Source organism: Grampus griseus (genome assembly GCF_964374135.1).
Source record: "Grampus griseus genome assembly, chromosome: 3".
In the NCBI taxonomy this organism is placed as follows: Eukaryota; Metazoa; Chordata; class Mammalia; order Artiodactyla; family Delphinidae; genus Grampus; species Grampus griseus.
The window spans coordinates 155,197,463-155,210,567 of NC_139019.1; the positions used below are offsets into that span (position 1 = coordinate 155,197,463).

General features: G+C 43.1%; 1 protein-coding gene across 1 annotated transcript in view; it reads right to left on the reverse strand.

Moving 5' to 3' along the window:
• The window catches only part of RUFY1 (RUN and FYVE domain containing 1), a gene marked incomplete at its 5' end in the record, with an annotated part of 56,324 nt that overhangs the window by 4,725 nt on the left and 38,494 nt on the right, over positions 1-13,105 (reverse strand). The window contains 4 exons of the mRNA XM_082651523.1: positions 2,277-2,371; positions 4,052-4,181; positions 4,863-4,982; positions 9,992-10,089. Coding sequence (XP_082507649.1) covers positions 2,277-2,371; positions 4,052-4,181; positions 4,863-4,982; positions 9,992-10,089 — 443 coding nt within the window. The remainder of the gene's footprint in view (positions 1-2,276; positions 2,372-4,051; positions 4,182-4,862; positions 4,983-9,991; positions 10,090-13,105) is intronic.

Sequence of the window (13,105 nt, forward strand, 5' to 3'; positions counted from 1 at the left end):
CTTGTTCCATTCTTGTTAGTGCAAGAATAATTCCTTAGTTCTCCACATAAAAGACAGGACTGAACATTGTCTAAACTGGAAGAATTAAACCAGATAAAACGAAACATATGTATTTGTCAAAGCCTTTTTTTAAAAGCTGAGATTAGCCTAAACTGTCACTGGATTAGCCTAATCTAAGTGCCGGAGAGGCAGGCCTCTGAGACACAGGCTAGACTTCTAGGGAAGGATTAGGAAACCAAACATCAAGGCCTTTAAAAGAAAAACCCCTGTGGCCTTCAGGAGTGCTTGGAGGTGCTCCTTCTGTCCCCTGACTGGCTGCAGAAATAGGCCAGTGGGCTGCCAGGGCCAGAGGCTGTCTGGGATGGACAAGGTCAAGATGGCAGCCTCAACATATAAGAACTTTCCTGGGAAATACAATTTGAAAAGAATCCAGATGTTCCCAAGATAAACTGGGCAGCTGTGCCTGTAGTTGGTGGAGGCATCTGAGAACAGGCTTCTCTGTCATCTGGTGTTGGCTTGCAAAAAGAAGGGAGGAGGGGAGAAAGCACTAGCCTTGCCGTGGTATGTATCCCTGACATGGCAACACCTACACAACCCGGCTGTGAAGGACATTCTGAAGCTGGGTCAGGCAGCAGTGCTGGGAGGCTGCCAAGTGCAGAGGTGCGTTTTCAAGACCAGAGCCTGTCCGCTTTTCTGAGGCCTGTGGCCTACTAGGAGTGTGTCTCTGACTCTGTTTGCTGTCTGTCCAACATGAAAAGGACAGGCAGGAGAAAAAGTGGGGCTAGCCACCTGAGAAGGGGGGAGGGCACCCCGAGGACACCTCCCTCTCTGTCTAAACACCACTGCAAATCCAAGAAGCCAGCACCACGCCAGCCTCCACATCTGGTTCTCATTAGTCCCAGGGACGCCCTCAGACCTGGCCTGTGCTCTGAGTGTGGGGTTGACACCTGGCCTTGCCCACTCTCCAGGAGCTCTCCCCATGGTGGGGGCAGCAGCACAGGGCACTCGGCCTGAGAGGTGGCAGGCAGCCCTCAGGTCACAAGGGACCAGCAGCCCTGGGCTGATCTGAAAGATATGGTGAGTGGGAGAGGATGGCGAATGGGCAGCATCTTCACGTCAAACTATTGAAAAGACCACATTCCCACCAGAGTCATAACATTCTCCTTTCTTGCTTTTCTTCATACTTTTGTGGGCCAGCCCAGAGCACTGCTTGAAACCTTCCAACTTTCCAGACAGAAAAATCCTAAGGTTGTGCACATGTGTGGACTACTTTAGTGTGTTTCTGGTTTATCCTCACGTTATTTCCTATCTCTGGTCCTTTTCTGGTCACAGTGTCTTCTGCACTGGGCCTGAGCCTGGGCTGTGCTGCTCACTGTGCCTGCATCAGGACTCAGGTGGGAGCAGTGAGTCAACCTGGGGTCTCTGTGTGAGTGATGGGGAAAGAGGAACTTTCGTTTCTCTGACGGACAGCTCTGCTGGGTGCCACACTGCCCCCGTGGGGGCCCGACCCACCTGTGAGGTAAGTGACAGACAGAGCTGGGAGGTAGAGACTGATTCCTGATGACTTTTTTGCTTAAGCAAGCCAGTGTGAGTTGGATATCTGTCACTGGCAACCAAAAGTCCTGACTCAAAGAGAAAAAGCTACACACTGGGTTTAAAAATGCAATCATCACACAAACGGGCAAGTTCCACAATCTGCAGTGTGACCTATCAGACTGTCCAGAGCAACCTGGCAGGACTGGCACACCAGGGAGGACAGCTGTCAAGTCGAAGGGGAGACAGAACCAGCAGGGTCTGCACTCCTTCAGCATCACCCATTGGAGACAGACAGACTCTGCTAGATGTGAGTATCCAGTCTCAAGAGAGGTTCAGTGGTCACCATACTTGCACTGTGGCAGGCTTACATTCTCAAGCCATAGTCCTCCCTCTGGAGCTAAACACACAACCCTCTCATCACCCATCTTGTTCCCTTGGGACACAGATACTAAGTTTGTGAACATGAAGGTTCCAGTCACTAGCAAAGGATATTCTTGATGAATTAATTAACCCAAACCAGTGCTGTGTCCCTGGCGCCTGACTTCCTGGGTTTAGTGTGTGTGTGGGGGCATCACCATTGAATAGCTGGCAGGCCTCCCCGACTGGCCTTCCCTCCTCTGACAAGAGGACACAGGTTTGGGGCTTGAGTGATGCAGTGGGTAGGCTGGTGTGACTCTCCAGGGGGAGGGAGGCCTAGTGGCCCTAATGGAGGCGGCAGACAAGGGGAGTGGGGTTCTTACTGGCTGAGGTGCAGACCCATTTCCTGGAGGGCTTGTTCCTGCTCGTCACAAACCTTCTGTAATTCTGTCTTCTCATCCTGGAGCTCCCGCAGCTCCTAAAGTGAACAAACCAGGTGCTTGACACAGACTTGAAAGTCTTTTTTTTTTTAAGGTTTAGTAATCATAGTGACAAGCAGGTTGGAATGTTTTTCTTTTCTTTTTTCTGTTGTGTTTTTTCTTTTTTGGCCACTCTGCGAGGCATGCAAGATCTTTATTCCCTGACCAGGGATCGAACCTGTGTCCCCTGCAGTGGAAGCGCCAAGTCTTAATCACTGGACCGCTAGGGAAGTGCCTGGAATGTTTTTCAAGAGCAAGAAACAGTTTTGTTGTATTAACCTTCTTCAAGACAGGGTTATTTCATAGGTTCCCTCATGTTTCACCAGAATGGGCAACTGGAAGGGTGAGCACTTCAGGAGTGGCTCTGCAGTGCAAACAGTGATGTGGGGCGAGAAATGTTCAAAACAGACCCTCACAGTGCAAAAAAGGCTTTGCCTATCTGAGTTTCTATGAAAAGACAGATTTGTATCAGGGCAAGCTAGTTTAGGAATAAACTGTTTTTCAGAAAGGGCTGGTCAAAATTTCCGGAGAATGAATGAGCAAGGCTGATGAAGGCCAAGATCTGGGCTCTCTTTCATGGCCCCGAGAGTGGCAAGCCCTTCTGGAGGCCCGAGCCATGGAGTGAAGCTCGCTGGGGATGATGCTGATGACTTTGTAATCTGGGGCCAGCACACCTTGAGGACAAAGGCTGGCAAGGGCAGAGACAAAGACCCAGAAAAGTAACTTGGGTTTTCAGGGCGGACCCCGGGGCAGCAGCGGGGCTTAGGCCTGAGTGGTGGCAGTTCCCCCTTAGCTGCTCCTGGGCCCTGTGCTCCAGAGCCTATTAACACAGGCTCACAAGGGCATGCTGAGGCTTCCCAGCGATGTTAGACACATTGTTTTGTTTCTTTTGCAGGGGTGTGTGTAATTCAAATCTTAGATCAAAGTATTTTGAAGTAAAGGGGGCATGTTCTATCATGCGGCAGAACTTTCTAGAAGTCCTCTCCTCCACCTCTGAGCCGGAGTGGCTCTTGAGGAAGCAATCCCCACACTGGGCCTAGCAGGCTCTCTCATGAGGGGCTCTAGGTACTTTCCAATGGAAATCAAAGGGCCTTTCTCTCAAATTGCAGCAGTACCCATTACCGTGCTCAACGAGACAAAATCTAGGTCTGGGAACTGCCCCCGCTGCAGGGATCCTCCTCCAGGGAAGGTGTGGTGCAGGAGGGCTGCCTGAGGCTCTGCTCAAGCCCTCCTTCCTCTGCTATCACACCTCAGCCACACAGCCCTTCTCTCTGCTCCTTTGCTGCGACAGACCCTCACACTTCCTGGTGGCTCTGCATGGCTGGCCCTTGTTCAGCATTCAATTGTCTGCTTAACTGTCACTCTCTTCCCAGGCCACCCGCCATGCCAGTGTGGGGACATTTTACTGTTTTACTCTCTTCACTGTTCTCATTACCGAGTCTCTCTGGTTTGCTCACTGGATTATGATGCGTCTTTGCCTTTTCCTCCTAGAGCAGATGTGGGAACAGTGTCCCAGGCCTGTCCCAGGCCTGGAGCCGGCTGGCGCACAGCGGGGACTGGCCCTGCAGCTGCGGATTCACGAGTCATGCATGTGGCTCACTTGCCCACTGGGAGGCTCTTGAGCAGGAGTTTTTGCAGATGCTAGAAGCTCTTTTTCTCCCCAAGACAGTCTGCCTTACCTTTTTTAATCCTTCTACTTGCTGTAGCTCTGCTCGGAGTAGAGAGGAAGTGTCTTTCTCATGCTGTAATTCTCGCTGAAGAGCCTGTCTTTGCTCTTTTTCTGATTTCAACTCTTGCTCTAGACTTGAGCTGTTTTCGCAAAATGAACTTGAGTTAGTCTCAATGAGAGATTTTCATGGAGGTCCACAATCCACAACCCAGGTCACCACTCAAGAAACGGGGGATTCACAGGAATCTGAACTGCCACGTGAGCATCTAGACCTTTCAACAAGCATGGAAATAAGGTTCCCTTTCCCGCAGGGCCATCTGCACCTCCATAGGAAAGACCAGGAACATGTCATGGAAAGCAGGCACAGGCACACACTTGACAGTTATGCGAATGGAGAGGGAGGAAAAGAGCTCTAACACTTGGGGTCACACACACAGAACCCTCTACTGAGATGGACACCTGAGGAAAAGAGACGTTTATTCTGCAACATTTATCTTGCTTTTTCCAACCCAGAGCCAGCTGACAATGGAGGATATTGGGGGGTTGGGGGCAAATAGAAAGCTACAGAGGGGTAGGAAGTGAACCGCAACTAAATCCTGATGCCCTTCTCACCAGCTGAGTAGCCCTGGGGACTATACTGAACCCCCTGCAATCGTTTTTCTCATTCGTGAAACAGGGAATAGACGTCTCTTTTCTCATCTGAATCCTAGCTTTGCAGGGGCCACCTCTGAAGTGGACACTGGGACGCTGCCCCAATTGGGAGATGGCCTTCCCAGTCCTTCCCGCACCGCTCAGCCACCTGCTGCCGCCAGGGCTCCTACCACTGCTCGAGCAGCTGGGAGAGCTGTTGCTGCAGAGCGCTGCTCCTCCCGCCGAGCTCCTGCTGCAGCTTGTGGCTCCGCTCCTCGGCCCCCTGCCTCGCCCTCTCTGAGTGCTGTAACCTAGACCAAATGAACCAAGTCTTTGTAAGGAAAGGATCATTCCTCACATTTACCGTATAATTTTTGCATATTCTTGCTGGCTTTCTTTTACATTTAAAAATTAATATATGGTAAAATTGACTCCTTTTTGTGAATAGTTCCTGGAGTTTTAGCACAGGCATAAGTTCATGTAACCATTACTACAATCCATTCTACCAGGTGATACAGAATAGTTCCATCACCCCACAAAACACCTTGGCACTGCCCCTCTGAGTCACACCTTCTTCTCCACCCCTAATGTCATATACATGAAATTATACTTCATATAACCTTTTGAGACTGGCTTCTTTTAGCATGTCTTTGCGATCAATCCAAGTTTTCGTGTGTATCAGTGGTCATTCCTTTTTATGGCTGAGGAGAATTTCATTGCATAGATGTACCAGTTTATCCATTCATTTGATGAAAGATATCTGAGCTGCTTTTAGTTTTTGGCAATTATGAACAGAGCTGCTATAAGCATTTGTGTACAGGTTTTTGGGTGAACATGAGTTTTCATTTCTTTTGGGCAAACAGCCAGGAGTGGGATTATTGGGTCATATGGTAAGAGTATGTTTGGCTTTTTAAGAAACTGTTTTCCAAAGTGGTTGTACCATTCTGCATTCCCACTGGTAATGTATGACTGTTCCAGTTGCTTTGTAGCCTCTCCAGCACCTGGTACTGTCATCATAAAAATATGTAGCTGTTCTAATAGGTATGCAGTGGCATCTCATTGATTTTAACATGCACTTCCCTAATGGCTAATGATGCTGAACATCTTTTTTTATTTTTTAACTCAAGTATTGTTGATTTACAATGTTGTATTAGTTTCAGGTGTACAGTAATTTGGTTATACAATACATACATATATATATATATATATATATATATATATATACAGCTATATTCTTTTTTATCCAATTCTTTTCCATCATAGGTTATTATAAGATATTGAATATAGTTCCCTGTGCTACACAGTCTCTGTTGTTTATCTAGTTTATATATGGTGGTGTATATCTGTTAATCCCATACTCCCAATTTATCCCTCCTCCCCTTCCCCTTTGGTAACCATAAGTTTGTTTTCTAAGTCTGTGAGTCTCTTTCTGTGCTGTAAATAAGTTCATTTGTATCATTTTTAGATTCCACATGTAAGTGATATCATGTATTTGTCTTTCTCTGCCTGACTCACTTACACTTGGTATGATAATCTCTAGGTTCACCCATGTTGCTGCAAGTGGCATTATTTCATTCTTTTTTATTGCTGAGTAATATTCCATTGTGTGTGTGTGTGTGTGTGTGTGTGTGTGTGTGTATCTCACATCTTCTTTATCCATTCATTTACTGATGGACATTTAGGTTGCTTCCATGTCTCGGCTACTGTAAATAGTAGTATTGCTATCAACATTGGGGTGCACATATCTTTTGAAATTAGAGCTTTCATCTTTTCTGGATATGTGCCCAGAAGTGGGACTGCTGGATCATATGGCAACTCTATTTTTAGTTTTTTAAGGAACCATCATATTGTTTTCCATAGTGGCTGCACCAATTTATATTCCCACCAACAGTGTACAAGGGTTCCCTTTTCCTCACACCCGCTCCTGTATTTATTTGTAGACTTTTGATGATGGCCATTCTGACAGGTGTGAGGTAATACTTCATTGTAGTTTCAGTTTGCATTTCTCTAATAATTAGCCATGTTGAGCATCTTTACATGTGCCTATTGTCCTACTGTATGTCTTCTTTGGAAACATGCTTACTTAGGTGTTCTGCCCATTTTTTGTATTGTATTGTATTGTATTGTATTGTATTTATTTATTTACGGCTGTGTTGGGTATTTGTAGCTGTGCACGGGCTTTCTCTAGTTGCGGTGAGTGGGGGCTACTCTTTGTTGTGGTGTGTGGGATTCTCATCATGGTGGCTTCTCTTGTTGTGGAGCATGGGCTCTAGGTGCGTGGGCTTCAGTAGTTGTGATACACTGGCTCAGTAGTTGTGGCTCCCAGGCTCTAGAGCGCAGGCTCAGCAGTTGTGGTGCACGGGCTTAGTTGCTCTGCAGCATGTGGGATCTTCCCGGACCAGGGATCGAATCCCTGTCCCTTGTATTGGCAGGTAGATTCTTAACCACTATGCTACCAGGGAAGTCCCTTCTGCCCATTTTTTGATTGTGTTGTTTCTCTGTTATTGAGTCATTTGAGGCGTTTGTATGTTTTGGAAATTAAGCCTTTGTCAGTTGCATCATTTTGCAAATATTTTCTCCCAGTCTGTAGGTTGTCTTTTCATTTTGTTTATGGTTTCCTTTGCTGTGCAAAAGTTTGTAAGTTTGATTAGGTCCCATTTGTTTATTTTTGCTTTTATTTCTTTTGCCTTGGGAGACTGACCTAAGAAACCATTGCTACAATTTATGTCAGAGAATGTTTTGCCTATGTTCTCTTCTAAGCGTTTTATGGTGTCACGTCTTATATTTAAGTCTTTAAGCCATTTCGAGTTATTTCTGTGTATGATGTGAGGGAGTGTTCTAACTTCAATGATTTACATGAGGCTGTCCAGCTTTCCCAACACCACTTGCTGAAGAGACTGTGTTTTCTCCATTGTATATCCTTCCCTTCTCTGTCAAAGATAAATTGATGTAGGTGTGTGGATTTATTTCTGGGCTCTCTATTCCAATGATCCATATGTCTGTTTTTGTGCTAATACCATGCTGTTTTGACTACTATAGCTTTGTAGTATCGTTTGAAGTCTGGAAGGGTTATGCCTCCAGCTTTGTTCTTTTTCCTCAGGATTGCTTTGGCAATTCAGGGTCTTTTGTGGTTCCACATAAATTTTAGGATTATATGTTGTAGTTTTGTGAAAAATGTCATGGGTAATTTGATAGCGATCACATTAAATCTGTAGATTGCTTTGGGTAGTACGGTTATTTTAACTATATTAATTCTTCCAACCCTAGAGCATGGGATATCTTTACATTTCTTTGAATCATCTTCAATTTTCAATTTCTTTTATCAATGTTTTGTAGTTATCTGCGTATAAGTCTTTCATCTCCTTGGTTAGGTTTATTCCTAGGTTTTTTTTTTTTTTTGATGCAATTTTCAACAGCATTTTTTTTTTTTTTTTTTACTTTCTCTTTCTGACATTTCATTGTTAGGGTAAAGAAATACAACAGATTTCTGTATATTAATCTTGTATCCTGCTACCTTGACAATCTTTTCATGTGCTTATTTGCCATCCATATGTCCTGTTTGGTGAAGGGTCTGTTTAAGTCTTTTGTCCATTTAAAATTTTAATTTATTTATTTATTTAAGGCTGCACTGAATTTTAGTGTGCCACGCGGGATCTTGTAGCTGCGGAATGCGGGCTCATAGTTGTGGCATGCAGGCTTCTTAGTTGCGGCATGCATGTGGGATCTAGTTGCCCAATCGATCCCTGGATCCCCAGTTCAATCCCTGGATTGAAACCAGGCCCCCTGCATTGGGAGCGTGGAGTCTCACCCACTGAACCACCAGGGAAGTCCTCTGTCCATTTTAGATTGGATTGTTCGTGGAGTTCTGAGAGTTCTTTATGTATTTTGGATATAAGTCCTTTGTCAGATATGTGATTTTCAAATTTTCTCCAAATCTATAACTTGTCTTTTTATTCTCTTAAGTGTGTCTTCCACAGAACAAAGTTTTAAATTTTGATAAAGTCCAATTTATCAAGTTTTCTCTTATGGATCATGTTTTTATGTCATGTCTAAGAGCCCTCTGTCTAACCCAAGGCCACAAAGATTGTCTCCTATTTTTTCTTCTAAAAGTTTACAGTTTTAAGTTTTACATGTAGATTTATGATCCATTTTGAGTTAACTTTTGTTTAAAGGTGTGAGGTCTAAATTGAGGTTCATTTTTTGGTGTATGGATATCCAATTGTTCCAATATCATTCACTGAAAAGATTATCCTTTCTCCATTGAACTACCTTTGCACCTTTGTAAAAAAATCAGCCACCTGTATTTGTGCGAGTCTATTTTTTTTTTTTCTTTTTTTTGCGGTACGAGGCCTCTCACTGTTGTGGCCTCTCCCGTTGCAGAGCACAGGCTTCGGATGTGCAGGCTCAGCGGCCATGGCCCACGGGCCCAGCCGCTCTGTGGCATGTGGGATCCTCCCGGACTGGGGCAAGAACCTGTATTCCCTGCATCGGCAGGCAGACTCTCAACCACTGCGCCACCAGGGAAGCCCTGTGCGAGTCTATTTTTTGACCCTATTCTGATCCCCTACTGAGCTGACATTTACTTATTTTAAAAATTTTTATTTTTTGGTGCGGCATGTGGGATCTTACTTCCTCAACCAGGGATTGAACCCGTGCCCACTGCAGTGGAAGCACAGAGTCTTAACCACTGGACACCAGCAAAGTCTCTGACCTGATATTTGTTTATTTATTTAAATTTATTTATTTTTAAAAAATTATTCATTTATTTATTCTTTTGGCTGCGTTTGGTCTTCATTGCTGTGCGCAGGCTTTCTCTAGTTGTGGCGAGCAGGGGCTACTCTCTGTTGCAGTGAGTGGGCTTCTCATTGTTGTGGCTACTCATGTTGTGGAGCACAGGCTCTAGGCGCGCAGGCTCAGTAGTTGTGGCTCGCGGGCTCTAGAGCGCAGGCTCAGTAGTTGTGGCACATGGGCTTAGTTGCTCCACGGCATGTGGGATCTTCCTGGGCCAGGGCTCGAACCTGTGTCCCCTGCATTGGCAGGCAGATTCGTAACCACTGCGCCACCAGGGAAGCCCTAACCTGATATTTAAATCTGAGCTCACTGGATAGTTCTAACCCCCTGAGAGGACAATGTGATGTAGCCCTAAGGTTGATTAAATGAATACATGCTTAGGCAAAGCTGGGGAATCCAGTCCCCTTGCTGGGGACCTGAAGAACAGTCATCCTAACTTGTCTGTACTTTTGAAATACTCTGAGTAAGTCCCCAGGCCCAAATAATGCCCAGCACCTTCTAGGGAATATCTGCTGGGGGAAATGTTTACCTTTCTTCCATTTGTTTCATGCTGGACATAACTTGATTGGTTTTTTCTTCAAAAGATGTGATGGCTTCATTCTTCTGTTGTAAACTGCTCTCCGCATTCTATAAAAGCAAGGAAAGAGGGTTATTTTCTGCTTCTCCCTCACCCCCCTGCCTGCTCTGGATTACAAGTGGGTTCAACTATTCTTGTACTTTTTTTATAACACTTTCAAGAGCGTTTCAGTAATTGCTGCTCTTCCCCAGAGCCCTGGAAGACAAACTAGGCCAAGGCTCCCATGTCATCAACATAAAGAAAGGCAGAGGGGGAATTTCCTGGAGTTCCAGTGGTTAGAACTTGGTGTTTTCACTGCTGTGGTGCAGGTTCAATCCCTGGTTGGAGAATTAAGATTCTGCAAGCCAGCTGGCCAAAAAAAGAAAAAAAGAAAAAAAAAAAAGGCAGAGAGGGAGATACTGAAGCCCTCTGTTTGAATAGTCCATGCCCCTTTTTGAAAAGGAATTTCAGAGTCGGATCTGACTCAATGTTACTGAGTCTTCTCATGTGTCAGGCACATCCATGAGTTCACCTGACTCTTGCAGAGTTCTCATGGTGGGCATTGTTAGCCCCCACTTCTCTGAGCAAGAGAGGGAGGCTCAGAAATAGAAAGCACCTGGGAAAAGGTCTGAGCACAAATATGGTGCAGCTGGGTTCTTACTCACAACCATGTGACTTTCTGAGTCCAGGCTTTTAACCATGGCAGATGCTGAGTGACTAGGAGGCAGCAAAAGAGCAACATGTTTCTGTGTGCCTACTAGAGACACTCTTAAAATACAAGGATACAGAAAGGCTGAAGACAGAAAGAAGTCCTGATAAGTTCTTAAGAATATATAGACTGTAGTGTCTGGCTTTAAAGTAATAAAACTAGACATAAGGAACAAAAGAATAGCTAAACACCTCATATCTGGAAATGGAATAGCATATTACTAAAAACTATTGAGGTAAAAAAAAAAAGAAAAAGAAACCAGAAGAGAGATTATGAAATACTTAGAGCTGAAAGACAATGAAAACACTCTGCAATATTTTACTATATTGAAGATGCACCCTAATTTTATATACCACTATGAAGGAAAAAACTGCTACTTGAAACATGTCATGCCATTGACCATAAGATGCATCTTGATTTCAGAGATGACAAATGTGAAAAACACGCTTTTTAGGTGAAATACTTCCATCAAAATTTGAGGGCCATAGCTAAAGCAGTACTTGTGGGTAATTTTTAACTTTAAATAAAATGTTTAATGAAATTAAAAAAGATAAAACAGATGAGCTAAGCATGCATTTCAGAAGTTGAAAATGAGCCACAGAGCAAACCCAAAGAAATAAGAAAGAAAATAATAAAAGTGAGGATAGAAATCAATGAAAAAGAAATAATAACAATACACAATAAAGAATATTAGAAAAAAAGCTGGTTCTCTGAAAAGATTATGAGGACAGACACACCTCTGGCAAGACCGGATAAGGAAGAAAGACAAAAAATGCAAAAAGAAAATGCTGAATAAAAGAGATTTAGAAATTCTGCAAAAGAATGTTATAAACAAAAACATTTGAAAACCTAAACAAAATAAGATACATTTTGGAAAAAAATATACCAAAATTGGTCTGAGAAGAAATGGAAAATATGAATAAGCCAGTAAACATTCAATAAATAGAAAATGGTAGTCATAGTCTCTCTGCCCAAAAAGCCCAGCCCAGATGAATCCTACAACATGGGTGGGTTCTCAAAACTTTTGGAGAATAGACACTTTCTATCTTATAAGCATTATTTCAGAGAAAGAGAACAGGAAACCTTATTTTATAGTACCAGTCCAACATGATTCTGAAGCCAAATAAGGCTAGTAAAAGGAAAGAGGTCTGTCTCGTACATAAACACACAGATTATATATAACATATTGGCTAACTGAGTCAAGAGTATATTTAAATATATCACAATCAAGCAGGAATCCAGGAACATAAATGTATAAATTGCCACATAAATAAGGGAGAAAAAGAACAGGACTATCACAACAGATAAAATGCAAAAAAGCCCAAAACATTTAATAAGGTTCAATATTTATTTATGAGGAAAACTCTGAGCAAACAAGAAATAGAAAAGAACTTCCTTAACTAAGTAAAGTTTATATATCAACCATCTAGTAAGCATTATTCTTGATGGAGAAATTTTTACATGCATTACTTTTAAGATCAGGGCCACAAATCTGCTTACTATTCCAACTACTGTTTAATGTAGTCATGCAGGTCCTGGCCAATGCTAAAAGAAACAAAAAAGAATGAGGTGTACAAAACCTGAGAGTGAAGAAATTAAACTGTCTTTATTTGCCTATGATATGATCAATTACATCTAAAACCAACAGGATTAATAGACAAACTATTAGAACTAGGTGGTGAGCAAGGCTGTCAAACACAAGATCAACCTATAAAGCACAAAAGCACTTCTCTACATCAGCAAGACCTCACTAGGGGATGCAGCCAAAATAAGGCACCCAGCACACTAGCAACAAGAACTAGACAGAATTGAGGAGTTCACCTAGAGAAAATGCAACTCTTACAGAAGAAAAAGGACAAAAAGAGAGTAAACTATAAATTCAATGCAATTTCCATGTAAGAAATTCAGCTGGATTTTTTAAAAAGGAAATTTATACCTTATTCTAAAATTTTTATCAAGAATCAGACTATACTACAAAGCTACAGTAACCAAAACAGCATGATACTGGCACAGAAACAGCACATAGATCAATGGAACAGGATAGAAAGCCCAGAAATAAACCCAAGCACTTATGGTCAATTAATCTACAGCAAAGGAGGCAAGAATATACAATGGAGAAAAGACAGTCTCTTCAGTAAGTGGTGCTGGGAAAAGTGTACAGCTACATGTAAAAGAATGAAATTAGAACATTTTCTAACACCATATACAAAAATAAACTTGAAATGGATTAAAGACCTAAATGTAATACTGGATACTATAAGACTCCTAGAGGAAAACATAGGCAGAGCACTCTTTGACATAAATCAGAGAAATATTTTTTTGGATCTGTCTCCTAGAGTAATGGAAACAAAAGCAAAAATAAACAAATGGGACCTAAT